Here is a 21,367-nt window from a genome sequence, read left to right on the forward strand (position 1 = left end):
TTGAACAATGGACGTCAGATATAAAGAAGAAGGCATCAACATAGAACAAGGCGATCAACACGTTACAATGCGGACTGACAAGGGAAGAGATGAACCGGGTAGGACTGCACCAGAACACTAAAGAGCTATGGGAAAAGTTGATCGAGCTGCACGAAGGGACCAGTGACGCTAAGGTAACGAAACGAGATTTGCTATTAAATAGAATATTTAATAAAAAAATGCAGGAAGGAGAAACGGTGAGTCAGCTTCACGCGAGGATCAAGGACATCCTCAACGGGCTCTACGCGATAGGCCACCAGATGGATAACAGAGATTTGATAAGGTACGCGTTAAACGCTTTTCCGCGTAATAGTTTGTGGGCATCTATCGTAGATGCCTACAAAATTTCAAAAAAATTATCTAAATTAAAATTAGACGAACTTTTTTGTGAATTAGAACTACACGAACAAACTAACGCTAGATCCGAGAAAGGTATAGCCTTGTTTGCAGGTTCCTCCAAAGAAAAGAAGAACAAGCCTGAACCTGAAGAAGATTCTGACCAGAACTCTGAAGATGAAGAGCACCTAGTGAACCTGGTAAGGAAGATGTTCACCGGGAGGAAGAGGAGCTTCAGCAAGAAGGACCTTCAGAAGATCAATTCTCCAACAAAATCAAGGAATGCGACATGCTTCGGATGCAACAAGAAGGGACATTACAAGAATGAGTGCCCGAGATTGAAGAATGACAAACCGAAGACGACTAAAAAGAAGGCCTTCAAAGCGACGTGGGACGACACCTCCTCGGACGAATCGGAGGCCGAAGATCAGAAGCACTAGAGTCATCTTGCGCTAATGGCCTACGAAACTGAGTCGGAAGGCGAATCAGAAGATGGGTCCGAACCCGAATCGAGCCACGAGTCCGTACTCGTTTCCGAAGGTCCCGAAGAGGTATATCTTAACTTAAATCGAAAATTCTTTAAAATTATTTCGTGTTTGAATAATAAATTGGTTAAATTAGAAAAAGTAAATGAATTACTCCTTGAAGAAAATCAAAATCTCAAGGAACAACTCACGAATAACAATCCAACTCAAGATCTAATACTTGAGGAGGAAAATTTGACACTAAAATTAGAAATTAACAAATTAAAAGATATGTTAGAGAAATTCACAACAAGATCTAAGAACTTAGATCTAATTTTAAACAACCAAAAAGTAATTTACAATAAAATCGGACTTGGCTATAAGTCAAACTCAAATAAAACATTTAATTCATTAATAACCCAACACAAACCAACAAGAAAAGCTTGGGTTCTGAAAGCGTGCTTAACCACACAAGTAGGACTTAACCAATACTACATACCTAAAGGAAAAATATACTATATAAAATCAGATAATTCAAATCAAAAACCTAAATACAAATCTAAATCAACAAATTCAAAAACTAAACATTTTAAAACCCACCAAAATTTAAAATATCATGAAGTTAAATATAACTATAAAAGAAATAGACATAAACCAAGATTTAAAAATAAAAAATAAAGGGCAATAATTCAGGGGGAGGCTTCAGAATAGCTGGCACCTCCAAAACTAACATACCAAGAAGGATAACCCAAACTAATCTACCCGGCATGGTACTTAAGGACTAATTAGAAAGGGATTCAAGTTTAACTTGAAAAATGGTACTGGTGAAATCTTGGATGATAGTACGTTAAGGAAGCTTAGTCTATGCATGTCTAGGAAGATATGACTTCGACCTGGTGCATTTGGCTAAGTGGAACTGATCGAAACTACCCTTTATGGATCCTAACCAGTTAGACCAAGGTTTTGTACTAAGTCCAGTGGATAGGACTATTTGGAAAACCTCGAAGGCATGATTACTCTAATGATGTCCAAGTGACTCACCATAGCCCAGAAGTTTATCCAGAGAATGTCTATCTGTTGAACTCAAAGCTAAACCTGAATCTAACATAAAGTGTAAATCAAACCCTGAATTTGAACCTAATTCATCTCACAAAATTATAGGATTCCTTAATTGAAAACATAGATCGGATGAGATGACTAAGGACTCAATTAAAATTAAAATATTAAAATAAATTAAATTAAAATTAAATTAAAATTTTAAAAAAATAAATTAAAATTAAAATTAAAAAATTTAAAATTAAATTAAATTAAAAAATTAAATTAAGATTAAAATATTAAATTAAATTAAATTTTTATTAAAAACTTAAAAATTCATTTTAAAATTAAACTTATTTTTTAAAAACTTAAAAATTCATTTTAAAATTAAACTTATTTTAAAAAAAAACTTAAAAAATCATTTTAAATTTAAAACTTAAATTCTTTTTAACTTAAAAAATTTATTTTAAAATTAAAACTTAAATTCTTTTTAACCTAAAAAAATTTATTTTAAAATTAAAACTTAAATTCTTTTTAACTTAAAAAATTTATGTTAAAATTAAACTTAAATTCTTTTTAACTTAAAAATTTAAATTCTTTTTAACCAATTCTGAATGAACCAATCAATCTCTAAATCACGAAGAGGAAGAAGAACCTCAAGAGAGTCAACCTCCTAGAACTATTAGAGTCAACCCAAATCATCCAACTAGCCAAATAATCGGTGATCCAGACCTAAGGGTTCAGACGAGGTCATCCTTTAGAAACCTAAGTCAAATTTCATTAATTTCAAAAATTGAACCTAAAACAGTGGCTGAATTGCTACTTGGCCCAGACTGGGTAATTGCTATACAAGAAGAACTAGCTCAATTTGAAAGAAATGAAGTTTGAGATTTAGTGCCACCACCCAAAAATAAAAAGATAATAGAAACAAAATGGGTATTTAGAAATAAATTAAGTGAAACTGGGGAAATCACAAGAAATAAAGCTAGACTAGTTGCTAAAGGGTTTAGTCAAGTAAAAGGACTTGACTACGATGAAACTTATGCCTCAGTGGCTAGACTAAAGTTCATTAGAATGTTACTTAGTTATGCAGCCCACAAAGGGTTTAGACTGTACCAAATGGACATTAAGTCAGCTTTCCTAAATGGACTGATAAAAGAAGAAGTTTATGTAGGACAACCACCTGGGTTTGAAAATCTAAAACACTCTGATTATATATTTAAATTAGAGAAGACTTTATATGGACTTAAGCAAGCTCCTAGGGCATGGTATGAAAGACTTACTTCGTACCTAATTTCTAAAGGGTTCAACCAAGGTCAAATTGACCCAACCCTTTTCGTTAAGTTAATACAAAAGGATATTTTTATAGCCCAAATCTATGTAAATGATATCATCTTTGGGTCAACAAATTCAGAATTTTTAGATGAATTCACAAGTCTAATGAAACAAGAATTTGAAATGAGCTTAGTAGGAAAACTAACTTATTTTTTAGGATTACAAATCAAACAAACAAATGAAGGAAACTATATTTATCAACAAAAATACACTAAAGAATTACTTAAAAAATTCGGAATGGAAAATACTAAAGAGATAAAAACGCCTATGGTCGTGAACACAATCCTAGATAATGACCCAAATGGAAAATCGGTTGACTTAAAATATTATAGGAGTGTCATAGGTAGTCTACTATACTTAACTGTAAGTCGACCCGATATTTTATTTGCAGTTAGTATGTGTGCTAGATACCAAACCTGCGCTAAGGAATCACATCTAACTCAGGTTAAAAGAATCTTCAAATACCTTAAAGGAACAATAAATGTAGGTATTTGGTATCCTAGAACTAATAACTTTGAATTAATAGGGTACTCTGACTCAGATTATGTTGGGTGCAAATTAGACCGCAAAAGCACAAGTGGTGATTGTCAACTACTAGGTCTATCACTTGTTAGCTGGTTCAGTAGAAAGCAACACTGTATTGCGCTATCCACTTTAAAAGATTTTAACTTAAACCTTACAAATGTAAAAGTGTTAATTGACAATATTAGTTCAATTAATTTAACAAAAAATCCAGTGTATCATTGCAGAACCAAACACATTGAAATTATGCATCACTTTATCAGGGATCATGTCACTAAAGGAGACATTGAACTCAAGTACATTGAGTCAAAGTCTAATTTAGCTGATATATTTACTAAACCCCTCCCTGAAAGTGAATTTAGCAATCTACATAGAAAATTAGGGTTGTGCCTAATAGATTAGGAATTTTAAAAAATTATTTTCAAAAATAAGCACTTTCAAATTCTAAGGTAAAATACTTTTTATGTTTTCAAAATTTTCTATTTTTAGAATTTCAAAATAGTTTTAGCCTTAGACTAGAAAATTTTCTTAGAAATCATGTTCCCCTAGGGCTAGTATTTGAGCATCTCACCAACACCCTAGGATTTCCTTGTTTGTGATTGTCAAACATAGAAAGGGGTGAGATGCATATGCAGATTGTCTGAACTTAAGATGCTTATATCAGTGCATCAATATAAGTCTGGACGTTAAATATCAAACAGATATTAATCAAATTAAGTCATTCAGTGTAGTCAAACACTGACTAATGCTTAGACTTAACTTGACTAACCAAGTGAAAGCTGTTATCCTCTAATAGTCAGTGAGTAGCTAACTGGTTAGACAGATTTAACAATGTCAGGTTCAGGGGGAGCAATAATTATTTTCACACCTTTTTTTTTAATATTCTCTTGAAATTAGGTTTTGAAAAACATTCTTCTAAAAACGTTTTAGAAACCTAACCGTTGTAAAACCAAGTTTTATATTTTTTTTAAAATTGTATGTTATAAACTTAGTTTGAAAATTGGCTTTGAAAATCGAATTTTACAAACTTAGTTTTGAAACTATGATTGTTCAAACTTGAATATTGAAAATTAATTTAAGAAAATAAAAACTTAGCTTTGCAAATTAGATTTCACAAACTTAACTCTGAAGAATTAGATTTTGAACATTAAATCTGACCTGTTTTTTTTTTAATCTTACTTTAATAATTACTTTTATAAAACTCATGATTGAAAAATATTTCAAGTTCAAACTTATTTTGAAAATTAAATTGAAACTTATACACTTATTGGCCTCGTTTGAAGTTAGCTTTAACTTGAAAATTAGCTTTTATAAATTTATGGTTGTTTAAATTATTTGTTAAAAATTTGCAAACCTATTACTAAATTATTTTTCTAAAATTAGCTATTTTTGATAACTTAGCTATTTTGAAAAAGTTAACAGATACTCTTTAACAGTAAAATCTTTAATCATTTTAACTCCCCCGAGTCAATCTGACTTGTTTTTGCAATTGTCCATATTCTATATTTATAATATGTTTGTGTTTGATGAATGTCAAAAGGGGAGGGTTAGGTGGTTAAGTTAGCTAAAACAAATTGAAAATACAAAACAAATTGAAAATGCAAACTAACTTAAAAACTTGTTAATGCTTGTTTCACTTAAGGGGTTAGGTGGTTAAGTTAGCTAAAACAAATTGAAAATACAAACTAACTTAAAAACCTGTTAATGCTTGTTTCACTTGCACTTGACACTAACTTAACCAAGTTGTCATTCCATCAAAAAGGGAGAGATTGTTGGTGCGGTTAGCACTAACGGTCTAACCCAGGTTTTGATGAATGACAAAATAGGTTAAGTTAGTTTTGTTGTTGATCTAACACTCTGACTGAGTGTACAGGAGAAGCCCAGACAGGTCGACGGGCTGACCTGATGTCTGGCACGAAGCCCAGCTAGGTCGACGGGCCGACATGATAGCTAGCACGAAGTCCAAACGGGTCGACGGGCTGACCGGACGTTTGACACGAAGTCCGGTTAGGTCGACGGGCTGACCGAATAGCTGGCACGAAGTCTAGACGGGTCAAAGGGATGACCGGACGTCTGGCAGGTAAGTAAAGGTAAGTCACTTGAGGGGAGTAACTGTGAGAATGCGTTCCCGGGAAGGGAACTTAGGCGCCGATCCGACTTAGAACCATTTCGGAACTCTAAGTCGAGATCGTGACTAGATTCCGATCTCGGAAAGACGGAATCTAAGTCATACTCTTTCTATTTGAATTATGAACTGTACTAATAATCTGTTTTGCAGGAGATATGAGTGCTTTGGACTAATGTTTTTTTGCAAGAAGGAAACTGCTGCAAAACAGGGTCTGGGTGCCCGGGAGGTACCCAAGCGCCCGGAGGTCCAGCGCCCGGAGGCGAACTTTTATCATCTTCGTGTCATCGCCACATGGAGCCTCCTAGTTGGATCAGCTACGTCACATCAGGGCACCCTGAAGGTTTCAGGCGCCCCGATCCTCCTATATAAGGAGGGGCAAGGCTGAAGCTCCAACAACAAACTGACAATCAGATCTTCAGTGCTCCTGCGACGCTGCCAAAAGCTCACTGACAAGTTTCTTTTTCTTTCTGTCTTAGTTTTCATAATTATCGGCATTTTTTTTACTAATAATTCGTATACTTTCGTTGTAATTCTCATTTCGAATTATTAATGATTGCCCACCGAAAGCACCCTTGTGTGCGGGTCTTGGAGTAGGAGTCGACACAAGCTCTGAATCAAGTAAAAATTACTTGTGTCATTTCTCTTTACTTTACTTTTTCTGCTGCGTACTCTCGTTAATTTTTAAATCGATATTCACCCCCCCCCCCTCTATCGACTTTCACGATCCAACAATCCAAACCTACCGAATCCTTCTACTTGGCTTCCACGATCTACCGAGATTTCTCTTGCTTAGCTGCAACTAGGACTTCCCTTTCCTAATCGCAATTAGGATTAGTCACTCAGTTGACTTCTCACCCTTGCCTAGCCGTGACTAGGACTTCCCTTGATCAAGCTCTATTAAACATATTTATCGGGCATTAAAACCTTGGAGGTTGATTACACCAACATGTACATATACCAACGAAGGAGGACCCCTTTTTATAATGCCCTTCACAATCTCCGCATATTGATGAGATATTATCTTGCAATCAATCAATCTGCCATATCATCATACTTATACTGCATCGATCAATCACATCAGTACATAGGTGGTGTAAGTATCCAAATAAAAGTATGATCCTCTGACAAACTCATGCTTTGTATTAATGACCATACTGGACTTTTGGATCATGAGACCTCTTGGGTTGCTAGCTATGTGAGCTTCTTACAGTGCCCAATTATGTATATGGCCTAATCGGGCCATAATGATATCTCAAAGGAAACAAGGTTGTGGTCGTCCAACAAGCCCTCATTGACTCTTCTAGGGCCCCTCTGATTGGCTAGGCCGATCGGGGGAGTGGGAACATAGAATCGAGCAAATCATGTCAAAACTAGGCATAGGGCCCCCGAGGAATTTGTTCGACCGACAAAGCCGATCGAGAGTGAGGAAATTAGGTCCCTAGTGAATCTTGTTCGCGCCGACAGTGGAGTTCATATAGAACCTATCCGATCAGCAAAGTCAATCGGGAATATGGACCCTATAGGTTAGCTGTTCGGCTTTTTGATACACCGTGAACTTTGACCGCCACTTGCACAAGATCCTTCACCCCTTTTCCTATAGGTCGGCTCTTTCTCTATTCACCATGTCATTGGCTATTATGCAGCTGGAATGATGCTTAAAGCATGTTCAGGAAGAGATGAACAGCAAATTGGATGAATGGCCGCAAGAAGGTATTGTGTGATCTATTGATGGCACCGAACTGCATACATTATAGGCTCAAGACCACACACAATAGCATACAAGGGCACAGACATTGCAAGGAGGAAGCCGAGTAACATGAAGTTTTGAGTAGCTTTGAATTCGAAGGCTGAAGAAGCGAGACCACTCCATAACACTCAGGTTCGAAAAGCAAGGAATGACAACACAAATAAGAACAAGTTGGAGTTTCGAACACGCACTCTGTCAAACTAGTTGAACAACACAATCATGATGGTTTCAAGTCATTGCATGAGCTTTTTATGATATGCTGTAACCAATGCTGGATTCGATGAAATAGTCACAATTATTGCTGCAGTTAAGGAAGAAGTTGAGTAGCTAATTGAGATGATTTCAAGCTTGATATCTCAGTTCAAAGTGATCACAAAAATACAGTACTGGTCTGATGATATGGTTCATTCTAAATGATTTAGTATCATTGGTATAAATAGATAAATTATGAGGATATTTTATCTTAGTACAGTAATTTTTATATGGAAAGATTAGAAATTAATTTTAAAATCTATTATAATAAATATCTATGTAAATATCCGTGGGGACAGTACAATGCAGGTCTTGGAATCATGGAGATACATTTATAATCTCATGCTTGAAAGGTTTTTAAGAGATATTTAATCTGAATGTATTTTAAAGTCGCGCGTATAATTCACATATTTTTTTAATTGTAATTTAATATTGATAATTTTTATGAGTAAAGAGTATCCTATATAGTATTTACGAGGCTGTTGTTTTTGGGTTGTTATTCCAGCCCATTTCGATAAACGGGCTCATATTAGCTGAGTATAGTGATCAACGGTCATGATTCGCTTATGCGCGTTATAAATATCTTGCACCTTCGTCTTTAGGGTTTTGCTCAAGGAGTTGGCCGGAGCCGTCGCAGCGATCGGTAACTCCATTCCCATCTCTTTTCTTCTCATTTTAGCGGAGCAAATATAATGAGTTTTTGATCCTTTTTGCTCTCGTTGATGCTTCTTGCGATTTGGTTTCTTTTGCATTCGAGCTGTTTGAGTTTATGCTTCGCATTCTGTTTTTTCTGTTGTAGAACTATTTTGTTGCGGATTTAATATCAGCGACGTTCATAGTTTTAGTAGCGACATAACGATCCGTTGCTGGATGACGATTGCAAGGTTCCCATGTTTTTTTTCTTCCATTTTGTGGAATTTTGTTTACAATTTCGCTTACAAGTGATTTAAGCTAAGCAAGATCTATTCCCGGGCGAGAATAATTTTCATGATTCATTGTCGTTTTGACTTTATCATTATTGTGTTGTAAGGATTGTGGGCGTTCTGCTAATTCTGATTTTGTCGATTGACTACAGTTCATTGCTTGTGAAACTTTTTCATTAAGATCAGATGGCTCCAAAAGGTATGTCACATCAACTTTTATCTCATTGTACCTTACAACATTCGTTTTATTTGAATCACTATTCAAATGTTTATATAATTTTGACACTATGAAACCTCATATATGCTTATTAGAGTTAATTACTTGAGCCTTGGAGTTAAACTCAACTTATACTTTATCAATTTTGAGTTGCAGTTTTTCTCCCTGACATCTAAGTTACAATTTGATATTCTTCTTTTTCCGGATTTAAAATGCTTGATTATCTGATCAATTCATGGATATTTACATTTCATCTTAGATTTAGTACTGGGCATGTCAATTTCCTTAGGTTAATGATTAAGTAACAATGTGTGTTTTTTGCTAATGAAAAACACCATGAGATGCTTACTCTTAATTATTTAGTTTTTTCACAAGTAAAAGGATGCTAGCTAGTTGATAGACCTTCATTTTGATGAACTATGACATGTATGCATAGTGACAGATCAAGTTAAATTTAAAGTGTATCTCTTGTAACTCATTTTTGTGAAACTGTCAATAGCCAATGGATTGAGAGTGCTCATTTTTTGTATGAGATATAAATATTTAATTATCACGGTAGCTTTCTATAATGTGTTATATTGTATGTGTTTTGTTATTGCTTTACAATTGAGTTCAGTTCTTTTGGGTTTGTCAGAATAACATCTTTTCGCTGATGTTCAAAATCTAAAACTAAACTTTTTTTAATAGTTAGTTGTCGTATGTTAATGTGTTCTGTGCTCAAATTGAAAACATTAATCAATGAACCAGTCAAACAGAGCTACTGAAATCTTTTGATCCCTACTCTGTGATTGAGGACTTTAGTTTACCAAGTCAACCTGGAAAATAAAGAATTTTCTTGTACAGCTTCTGATGCTTTGTCCTAATATATGACCCATATTGTTGGCTATTGATTATGTTTTTCGTATGTGCTATTAGCTACTTCAAAGAAATCTGATGAGAAAACACAGGCTGAGAAAGCCGCCAAGGCTGTGAAATCAGGAACAACCATTAAGAAAGCCAAGAAGATCAGGACCTCGGTTACTTTTCATCAACCCAAGACACTTAAAAAGCCTAGAAACCCCAAGTACCCTAGAATTAGCGCCCCGCCAAGAAATAAGTTGGATCACTATCAAATCCTAAAGTATCCCCTGACCACTGAGTCTGCCATGAAGAAAATTGAAGACAACAACACACTAGTCTTCATTGTCGACCTTCGAGCTGACAAGAAGAAGATCAAAGCTGCTGTGAAAAAAATGTATGATATTCAGGCCAAGAAAGTTAATACTCTAATCAGGTTAGTAGAAAATCCACTATTCAGACCAGTTATATACTAAGCTTTTCTGCACCCGTTTATTCTAACCAAGTTTTACAAATGTTTTATCTACTCGAGCAGGCCTGATGGAACTAAGAAGGCTTATGTGAGATTGACCCCAGACTATGATGCTCTGGATGTGGCAAACAAGATTGGTATCATCTAAATATGCTGACAGGGACTATTTGTTCGTAGTTAAGTTATTAGGTTTCCTAATTGTTGGAAGTTGAGTTCCATTCTAAGAAAATATTTGTGGACCAAGTGTTTTGAACTTGACAATGCCTTTGCTTATTATTGTCTTGTCTTTATTTTTTGGAACTAAGAATCTTGCTGAGATTTTCCTTCAATTTTGCTCGCTTGATCAGACTTCCCAATTCATAAATAATTTATCAGCAGCAATTTACAGTGAAGACTAATTTTGGAAATGCATCAGTAGATATATTAGATCCAATGGTAGAAAGACAAGCAAAATGATTTTGTTCACATATTGGGGTCATAGCAGAAATATTCAATCTGCGATCTGTAGACGGCAGGAAGTACAATCCTTTTAACACAGCTTTGAGTCAAAGAAGCAATAGAGTATGATTCAATTCATGCATCCCACCCTAGGAAATGTCTTGTGATTGATGTTGCTGCTCAGCTCCATTATCGATCTGGATCTCCAGCAGCCGCCCCACTGGCTGCCTGCAGATTGGGCATCTATTCGTATGGAACTGAACAATCTTTGCACATTCATGGCACATGCACTGGAACAAACCCATTAACAATATTTAATTACTAAATTCTGATATAGAGAAGATTTCATGACCCTAGATTATGAAAGAAGATAACTTATAAGGTTAGTTTATAGTAGACTGTCAAATGATCATGGTGAAAGGAATTTTTCCTAAGGATAGATTTCATACTTGTTGATGAGTGAATTTGATGTGACAGGAAATGGAATGGAGTTCTTATTAGAAAGCGAAATCATTAACTCTTAAGGATTTCATATCATAAAGGCTGCTAATGCTACACTAAGTAAACTTTTGTATTGAAGCATCAATTCCACAAAACAAATTTATTTATAAAGTTAAAGGCAAACACTAGTCTCCTAACATGCAAATCCCATCAATCGACATTCCATTTCACCAACATTTACTTGAACAAAGAAATAAGCATAAAAGAAAGTAAAATTTCCACCTAGTATTATTTTTGATATCATAAGAAAAAGGCAGGGACATTAGTTGTTTGATTACCTACATGGATGCCATGAGAAGTATACAATTCTACAAAAGAATTCAGAAATATCATCCACTAAATTGCTTATCCCTTTTAACGTGAATAACTGAGTATCAGTCTGATCACTCAGTAACCCAAATATCGTTTTGCAATTAAATTTTCAGGAAATTATAGAAGGATAGATAAATATCAACGTTTTAACAAGTTCCAATGCAGCTGCCTAGTTGTTCTATACAAGGGACTTCTTTTGAGTAGACAGGCAAATCTAGTGAAGAAAAGAAAATGATTTCGTTCATTTAATCTGATTCAGGCTGAAGAGAGAGACTCTAATTTGGATCATTTCTCTCCCAGGAGAAGACAATGAAAGCATTTGATGATTTTTTAAAACCTTGATATATATATATATATAAAGAAAACGAAAGGAAAATATGTGTTATTGCATACCATGTGTCTGCAAGGGAGGACAGTGATCTGGCGTGGCTCAGAAAGACAAATCACACATTCTTTTCCTGGTTCATTCCCATCAACAGCGTTGTCAACAGAGTTTCCTATGCCATAAATGTCCTGCAGCTCATATTTGGTTTGGTTCACCAGCAATATCTGCTTCACCACGAGAATATGATAGTCACCATGCCCTTTCCTCTTGAAAAGAGCCTGTGTGATCTGTGATTGTGGAGTTTCAAGTTTCTGATCCTCACCAACCAGACCTTGATAGTTTGATGGGCAAGCTTCTGCTTTTATAGCAAGAGGATATATACCCTCTTCTCCCTCTTTCATCAACTCGGCCTCATCAAACATTGAGAAGTTGATACCTGTGCCAGATGATTGCCTGAACTTCTGACCAGAACTTTCCTTAAAGGAAACTGTGACTGGTTGGAGCAAGTCCTCCTTCGTTGCCGTTAGGCTACATTCAGCACCTTCTTTTGCAAAGAAGATAATAGTGATGCTGTTTGCAGAAAGTACAAAAGCATCAGTTAGATACAGCAATCAGTTAGATATTGAAGAATGATGTTGAATCAGGAAATGTGGATATTCTGAACAAATTAATCTGGCTGGGTCACATGCTATCTTTCGGGAAGTGAAATTACAGACTTGGGCATATCTCAGCAGGATCTGGAAATCAAATGATTATGCTGCTACTTATTCAACAACCGAAGCAAGCCAAGCCGATTTTCCAGAGTTCTAGGTGGTCTCACTTAAGTTCCATTTGAGCCTTAATCAGCTTTAAACAATTCCATATGAACTCACACAATCTTTTGTTGATTTTTTTTTCCATGATCCTAATACTTAAGCAAGTTTTTTTTTTGTTTTTGTATAAAAAAGTTGTATCTATTTTCATAAATAAATCCATGGTCATGTCTTCCGAGTAATTCCAAGAAGCATATTTGGGTGAAAGCTATATGATTACAAGAAGATCATTATAATTTGCAGACAATTAAAAATAAAACACACGTTCGAGTAACATAGTTAGAGCTCCAACAATCCAAATATTCATAAGAGAATACTTCTAAGAACATGCAAAATAGAAGTTGAAAGAGTTATAAGTCATGCTGTGACGACCTCTGATTGATATTTATTCGACATCTGTAGGGGGGCCTTCAAAAGTGTTGGCTTATCCAACCTTGAGGGTGCAACTACTGTTGCTTGAGGCCTGCTAGTCTTAAGTGATCCAGAATGTTTCAAACTAAAGCGACCACCTCCTCAACAACACTATCCCTACATATTCATCCCTTCTAGAGATCTGCAAACTTAGATTTTGGTCTAATCAGAAATCTAAGATGGAGTTAGTCCCTCCTTTGAATGTAGTCATCCTTTAAACAGATTTTGATATGATTTCCCGACATAAATGTTAGCCTTTCAATGGTTGTGTGGCCATCCATGATCTTTGGCCTCTTTAAGAGATTGCAAGATTAGATTTTGCATCAACCAAAACAAAAACACTAGAAACTACTGAGAAACCCAAAGACCTTAAATGTAGATACAATGGGCAGGGAATCCCATCTCCTTTGCTTTGCTCAAGTGTGCACACGACACTTAGTCCACCCACCCTTGCCTTGGACCTACTAGAGACCCTTCGGATGATAGCTTCCCAAAGCATCTTGTATGAGCTAGTTCTGCAGAAATACAATGCCTATGGAAACCAAAATTAAAAACCATCTGTCTTCCTGCTAATAACTCTTCTTTGTAAGAAGTTGGCTGGACATCTAGGGGTAGAGAAACAGTGGGCAGTAAGAGCAGTATCAAATCGAATCAACCTCCGCATACTAGAAATGACTCAAAAATAAGAGTTATCAAGGTTCGCAGTGATGAAAGATAAGCTTCATCGTCGTCCGAGACGGAAGATCGCTTGGAACAAGTCGATACATGATTGGAGACGCAGAAAAGGGAGAGAACAAAAGTTTGATAGGAAAGATATAATTTTGCACATGAATAATACAGCAGCAAACATGTGAAACAACATTCATTATTATAGCAAGATAACAAAAGGAAAAAAAATATCACCTTCCTGCGACGGTCGCATCGAAGAAGAAGGAAACGAGGAATCGGCCTGGATTTTCCTCATCGGGCTCAACACCGAGAGTCTCTTTCTTAATATCAACAAAGTTCCTGATTGCTACGGTATTCTGATGTTCGAAATTCGAAGACGGAACAGCCAGAGGGCCATCAGGCGGATACCTCCCGCGACCCATCCACCCCGATTGACGAACAGAGTACTCTCCATGAGGTCCACCGATGACACGGTGGTACTGATATGAAGGCACCGGCGTCGCCAGTGGTGGAGGCGGGTGGTACCCGGAAGGATAGTACTGCGGGGGGTTTAGATTAGGGTATTGTGGCGGATAAGGCGTCGTCGCGGCGAACGCATGGAGATTGGAAGACGCCTCAGTCGGCTGTGGCGGGGAAGGCAAGGGGCCGAAGGGATTGGACTGGTGATGGCCGGAGTTACTCCGACCACCGCCGTTTCTGGTACCATTGCTCGCGGCGTTTCCCATGGGTCTAAGGAAACTAGTAACAAACAGAATACGATCGAATTAATTACGAATGTTTTCCATTTTTGCCCCTATAAAATTTATCTTCTGTAAAAATACCCTTTAAAAATATTAAATTATATATATGCCTCTAAAATTTTAAATTATCGAAATATCTTTTATAATATCAATCCAATATGGATGAAATAAACTACGGATGACTATTAGTTCTGGAAATAATAACTGACGTACGATAAAAATATTTATTTTAATTATACTGAGATTTAAATCTCCAACCTCAAGTTAGTAGCACCTGCATTAGTTACTAGACTATCTCGAGAGAATTCTTTCAAATACTTTAAGGTGGACATGGAAGGATGCTCGAGTCAGATTGTTGGTTTTAAAATTTCAAAGAAAACTTATTAGAGAACATGATTCAGGAGTAAATTTATCTCCCAAAAAACTAACATTGGATTTTCTACTATCAGTAAGTTGCAAAAAATTGACTTTTGGTTTTGCAACATGTTAAGTCATTTATTTATGTTTATTTTTTATTTTTTTTATAATCATATATTCTAAAATTTTATTCAATTAAATTGAATAATATTTTCTTTCAAATAATTTTAGATATTAATTTGTATTTATCTCAGAAATTAATTTACAGTGACCTACTTATAAAATAGTTCATTCACAACCCTATTTGTTCAATCAGTTAGACACCAATTTCCAGTGGCGACAACTTCAAAGAAGCGTTTTGCTTGTTAGCAATCAAAATAGATGAACAAGAAAAGAGACATGAAAAACAACTCAAAATTGATGCTGAAAGCAGCTTCTTACAAGGTTTTTGGAGATTCACCAAATTTATAGCCTTTTCATATCATGAATGAACCTGTTCATGATTGAAATGACTGAAAGATATAAACAATCCATGTGGTGATGCATTCTCAACTGTGCTGATCCAACCTCGAGTTAGAATTATACTCTGGAAGTTGATTAATGGAACAACCAGGGGCAGTCGTGCTATGGCACCCAAATAAATGCTATAGCCTGCAATCACTCTCAAATGATTATTGATGTAAATATGCTCTCGCAAACTACCAACAATCGACATAGTAAATAGTAAACAAAATCTTCATAAGCATAATAATCTTACTATATGAGTTTCTCCTACCCAACCATTAGGAGGCAGATAGCAGTAATTATCCAAGTTGAATTACCTTGTGAAGGGGAAAGAAAAACTACTTCATGTTAATCGAACCACAGCATCAGAGTTCCTAGATACTTGCCATCCTTTAGGATAAACAAGATCTTTTGCCTCTAGAGGGAGGTGCCAATTCATGATCCTTGAGCAACCATATGGTATGCCTTCCATTTGACTCTCATCCTCTACTATTTGCTCTATAAATGTTGTCTCCTGCAAACAATATGAATAGGTAATAATATTTACCCATGAATAAATGGACTCGAGTACCCAAAAAAAAACATAAACAAGATGCAGTAAGTATTTACCAATCAAATTGACAAGTGTATTTTGTACATAAGTGGTCCTGGGTTGTAATTATAAATCACAATTATGCGCCTCAGTGATACAATGTAAACCTCATTATCAGTCAATCTATGCCAATTAGTGTCACACCAAACCATATTATATTAGTAAAACTTGGCAGGTGCACGAAGTTCCCGTCAATGTAGGACCTCGATAAAGAGTCTAACCACATTGGATCTATTATTGTACACAGCTTTATCCTGCATTGCAAGAGGTTTGTTTATGCGACTCAAATCCGTGACCACAAGCTTACATGGCAGCAATTTTATCATTGTGTCAAGGCTCTCCTTATACAATAATTGCTTGGAGATTCAAAACTACATGGTATTTTATGAATAATAATTGATAAATATCTACTGTAGCCATTAAGGAATGGAGAGAGGTCATATGACAAAGTCAGATAAACCAAATGTGTATCCTCTCTATCTAGCAGTATGCCATCGATCATTCCATAGCACTTGATATGCAATGCATTTTTAAAAGATAAATAAAGCACATTTATAGGGATAAAATGGTTAACATGGATAATAAATTCTCCTAATCAACAATATCCTGTAAAATAATTCCACAAAACAATTGGAATCATCAAATGCAAAATAAACGATAGATAGCAATCTGTATTAATCAACAATGGAGAAGATATCACATAAGTAGAATGCATATAATTTATCAATTGCAATAGAATTAGCAGTAGATTGTATTTAAGCACAAAAAAGTAATCAAGCATCAATTTGTTAGCAATCTTGACAGCTATGGTGAGATGATTAAATTAGCCTTAGTTCATGAAGCAAACCCAAATTTCTAAAGCCAATGAACTATAGTTTTTCCAATTTAACTTTTATATGGTTCATTATGGAGCTGGAAAGGCCTAGAGGATTAGCAAGAGGCAATTGGGAGGTAATCCATAAATCTAACATTTTGAATTGAGGAAAACTCTTGAGGGTTCACCAATCAAGGCAGAACTACTACTCTATGACGAAAGAGGGACTAGTTGTCTGTTGTCTAAAATAGGTTGTTGTCCACAGGAACAAGAGTAAGCAAGGAATTTGCTTCTCGAAGATGCATGTGAAGAAGAAAATGTAGCTCAGTTAGAGGAAGGGTGGCGATATTGCCAAAGAAATATCGAGTCAGCTTAAAGGGGTGATAGATGGAAATGCTAACACAAAGTTCTACACATCAAGGAGATCACACGTGTAGAAAGTTCCATAAAAGGTCATGCAAAGATACTGCTTGTGTGCAGGAGTGTGCAAAGGATATTGTACAACTGAATATGGGAGGCAAGAATAGAGGCATCGCCTCACATGGAAGAGGCCTCTTGTGTATGAGACACTGATGATGGATTGTGTGGAGGAGTTGCAACATGTAAAACAGAGCCATGCATGCAGGAGAGTCAGATGATGGGTTGTGCATATGAGATTGGCCGAGTAGTATCAACCATGATGTCTCCAATACCATGTTGAGATTAATGGGGGAAATTAATAAGGTTTCTTACACTATATATATATTAATGTAACTTTACAATTGACACCCTGCAATAGGTTGCATTTGCATCCCAGCATAATTTACCAAGAGGTCCCTAACAAATAGAGTTGCCAAATATGCCTTTGCCAACAAAAGAGAATGCAACCAAATAACCAACCAAACATGAACTCCATTAGCTATTTTTACTTAACACAATAAAATGAATAGTAAAGAAGGCATTCACCTGCCCCAGAATAACAAGTGAAAGAATGACCTAAACAGACAAGAATCACAAGTTTATGCTCTTGATAATACCTAAGTGTATTGCTAGTGTTCAAAGAATGCCTTCACATTTGTGTTTCTAGTTAAACTGAACTATTGTTTTAGATCCCCGCAGTTTTTTGTTCTAACAATGCACTTTGCTGAGCCAGAGAAACTGATAAGGGAAAGCATACCTGAAGGCCCTTGTTCATTGTATCTAGTTGCTGAATGGCATCCATATTTGGACGATTCCATCTCCTGGTGTCCCATATTATGGAGCTGTTGAATGCAAAACCAGACATATCAACATGAAATCTCCTCAATCTCTTGCTTTTCTCATTAGTATGCCATCCAATTACTTGACTTCCATTACACACTGGACCTTCAAGTATAGCCTCGTTTTTGTTCTGAGCAAGCATTGCAACAGGCCAAACACCAAATCTCCTAAACAAACAGACCAGTATTGCATTTAACTTACAAATTTATCTATGAAAGAGAGAAAACTTATCGTACATATACTATATACTGATTATTATGGTTGAAGATTAAGAAAATAGGCAATGGACCAGATATGTGAATCCTACCAGAATGGATCCTGAGGGCGTCCAGGCTGCAAATTGCATAATGGAGGATCAGGTTGGATTCAAGTAAAATTCCAAATGATTTTTACAAGTTTCTATCGTTGTTGGTTTAGCAATAACTAATAAGGTTCACATAAAGAAATATTTGAGAAAGGGTTGCCAGTTGAGGGTATAGAACTTTCGAGTCAGAGGCTACTGTTGCATCCAGAAAAAGGAACAGAAGCAAAAAAAAAAAAAAGGTTGACTATCAGCAACATAACTATAATGACAATGTTAATGCATTGAGGTAAACATGATCCAAATAAGATGATGTTGATGAAGAAGATTTTGTTAAGCAAAATAACATTACATTATACGGATCCTCAAGTAATTAGTTTATATACCAGATGCAATTTTCAATTGCCATTAGGCATACAAGTATCTAGGTGTCAAAAAACATTTCTAAAATATTTTCCACGTGATCAACAGGGATGTGTTTCCTTTAAATTTATCAAATCTATGTTTGTGACTTCAAGACCTTGCAAAACTAATTTCACCATTTTTTTCACATTCATCAAATCTATGGATTTAAATTTAAAAGGATATTTGTTTCCTTTTCAAAACTCTCTTATCTCACTTTTACTCACTTTTGACACATTTTCTTTCTCTCAAAGTATCCCATAATTGAAAGTTAAATATTTCTAGTCAATTTTACTAATTTCATTTTTTTGTCCATAACACTTCTACTAATTTCTGTCACTTGCAACTTCAAATTTAGTGACTTCTTGCTACCAACAGATTTTATTATTAAAATAGTTGTATCTATTAGAACCAAAGGTGTAAAAGATAGATGAAAACTTAAAGGAAACATTAGTAATGTAATAAGCAATGATATAATTGGTACAAATATTACTAGTGATATAGTCGTCTTGCATAGAGCTTTAAAAAGAATAAGAGTCCTGTAGTCAACACCAATAGTTAGGACTTGAGAAAATGACAATGACAATGAAATTAGCCACTTCCTATGTAAAATTTTCTCAATCTATTCTTTGATTTATTTTTTTTTTTCATATTTCTTTATCCAATATTTTTAGCTCTTTTATATTCAAGAGAAATATTTAAATCCTAATTTATCTCTTTTTCTTTTGCAGCTATTCACATTTTTGTCTTCATCTTCACACTTCTAAAACATACTTCAATTCAAGGATTAAAGTATCATTTTGTATGGTAAGTTAAGTCTTCAACTAGAGCATCATGATTTCTGCACTGTGCTGGCACTCAACATAATTCAACACACTTCAAAGCATATCAAGATCAACTCAAAAGTGTTTTAATCCTATAATGTTTTGTTACTGACTTGTTGCCTTTTAAATATAATCATAGCAATATGAAAATAAATTTAAAGAAGATACCTGATCTCCCGCAGACGCTCGAACAGTTCAAGGGAATAAATGCTATCTTCATCTGTGAAGTGCACAATACCATCCAGGCGATGCCGCTCGATGTGCTCAAGCGCGGTGTTCCTCTGGTGGACGCCCCTGTTCATGGTGTCGGTCAAATTCTTCTTGCAGACAAGATGCCTGTACATGACGCCCGTTCCCCTGAGGATATCTGCTGTCTCAACTGTGGCTTCATTCATTTCCACCACTATCCAAAGTAGGGGTGGCCGCACCAGCCTAAGTGTCTGGCCCAGCCGACTCAGGTATAACCTTTGGAACGCCGGACTGTACGTGGGAGTGACGATGAGCAGCAGCTTCCCATCGCCCGACTGATCCTGTGGAAGCTTGAATGGCGGCGGATTGCTAGCGTCTTTAATAAATCGCGCACCATCGATCTGACTGGCACGGTAGCGCAAAGCGACGTTCCCCAGAGCACGACGGGGAAGGTAACTGTTACCGCTATTATCGGTGGCCGTCGTTAAGATTGCGGAGGAGGAGGAACCAAAAGAGAGGCGTCGGGGGCGAAAGCTGGAATCTTCGAGGTCAGCGAAGGGGAATAGTCCGAAAAGAAAGCCGAATAGGAAGAAAAGGAGCAACCGAAGCAGGCACCACCTCCGCCAAGAGTTATGGTGCTGCTGTAGCTTCCCGCGGGAGGAGAAGGAAGAGGAGAGGGAGCCTTTCCGGTGCAGTAAGGCGTGGTGGCGGCAGGAACGATCGAGGTCGGTCGCCGCCAAGAAGGTTCGCCTGATGGACGCCATCTGCAACCACGAATCCGTTCGAGACGAAAGGAATGCAGAGATCAGAGGGACCGAAGCAACGGAGGCGGAGGCAAGCCCTACCTCACGAAGAACTCGAGAACGGCGGCCAGTGGGAGTGGATCGCCCGGACGCCGGCGGCCACGGTCGCGGGTTTCGATTTGACTTCCCCGGGGTTTTGAAGGTCGCGTCCTCCTCCCGAAATCATAAAATTTTCACATGCCCTCGAAGCAGCATGTAATTCACCCTACCAACACCAACAACGGCGATTGGGTTTAGAGTGGGGTCCACCCGACGCGTGACGGTAATCGTTAGGGTTGGCGGGCTGTCCATCCAAGCGCCTCTGTCGAACTCTATACGCTAGGCAATAAACACGGTTTTCTTACCTCACTCATGGTTTGCGAAGTTAAGGACTGATATGTGGACCCCAGCTTCCTCGTCCAGTGAAATATAACGTACCAAAACATTTTAAAAAAAAATATATAGAAGAAGTCAATATTCTTTGCCTAATTTCCTAACTAATCGGGGGTTTTCTTCTTTCATATGAGAGCGGTGGACGCAACCGTTGAGAGGAAGTCGCCTAACTTGCCGGAATATTCCCATCGCCTCATTTGTCAATGTGATCATCTCCGTTTTCAACGTCACTTGGTAATTCAGTCCGAACCAATGTGACCTGAATAACTGCAGAAGCTTCAACGCAGAGCTGCACGAACAGTTTACTTTGTTTCAGTTCTACGAAAACTGCTAAACGTTCGCTCTAAAGATGGCAGTTTAGTGGAAATCTTCCTCTTGGCTGTGGAATTCCTAACTCTCTCTGTCGGGCTTGAATTTGGACTTATAACATGGTTTTCAGAACGTTGTTTGTGAAG

At 36.6% G+C, this 21,367-nt stretch overlaps 3 protein-coding genes across 4 annotated transcripts; 1 reads left to right on the forward strand and 2 right to left on the reverse strand.

The window, feature by feature from the left end:
* Positions 1-8,387: 8,387 nt before the first annotated feature.
* On the forward strand, positions 8,388-10,607 carry LOC122047053 (60S ribosomal protein L23A-like). Its single transcript, XM_042608086.1, has 4 exons — positions 8,388-8,501; positions 8,934-8,980; positions 9,914-10,271; positions 10,371-10,607. The coding sequence occupies exons 2-4, from the start codon at positions 8,968-8,970 to the stop codon at positions 10,453-10,455; spliced, it is 456 nt and encodes a 151-aa protein (XP_042464020.1). The 5' UTR covers positions 8,388-8,501; positions 8,934-8,967; the 3' UTR covers positions 10,456-10,607.
* Positions 10,608-10,705: 98 nt separating this feature from the next.
* Positions 10,706-14,530, reverse strand: LOC122047052 (probable E3 ubiquitin-protein ligase LOG2). Its single transcript, XM_042608085.1, has 3 exons — positions 14,010-14,530; positions 11,952-12,453; positions 10,706-11,035 (listed from the first exon to the last, which is right to left on the reverse strand). Exons 1-3 carry the CDS (start codon positions 14,498-14,500, stop codon positions 10,895-10,897), a joined length of 1,134 nt encoding a protein of 377 aa, XP_042464019.1. The 5' UTR covers positions 14,501-14,530; the 3' UTR covers positions 10,706-10,894.
* A 738-nt stretch (positions 14,531-15,268) lies between these two features.
* On the reverse strand, positions 15,269-20,739 carry LOC122047054 (probable beta-1,4-xylosyltransferase IRX9H). Of its 2 annotated transcripts, none has more exons than XM_042608087.1 (5): positions 20,583-20,739; positions 19,717-20,501; positions 17,939-18,188; positions 15,694-15,890; positions 15,269-15,523 (listed from the first exon to the last, which is right to left on the reverse strand). In XM_042608087.1, exons 2-4 carry the CDS (start codon positions 20,499-20,501, stop codon positions 15,720-15,722), a joined length of 1,206 nt encoding a protein of 401 aa, XP_042464021.1. In that variant the 5' UTR covers positions 20,583-20,739; the 3' UTR covers positions 15,269-15,523; positions 15,694-15,719. The 2 variants fall into 2 exon arrangements, with proteins under 2 accessions (XP_042464021.1, XP_042464022.1); XM_042608088.1 differs by having other exon boundaries at positions 19,717-20,271; positions 20,356-20,727.
* Between the last annotated feature and the right edge of the window lie 628 nt (positions 20,740-21,367).

The sequence above is a fragment of the Zingiber officinale genome, chromosome 2B (assembly GCF_018446385.1).
Source record: "Zingiber officinale cultivar Zhangliang chromosome 2B, Zo_v1.1, whole genome shotgun sequence".
Taxonomy (NCBI): Eukaryota; Viridiplantae; Streptophyta; class Magnoliopsida; order Zingiberales; family Zingiberaceae; genus Zingiber; species Zingiber officinale.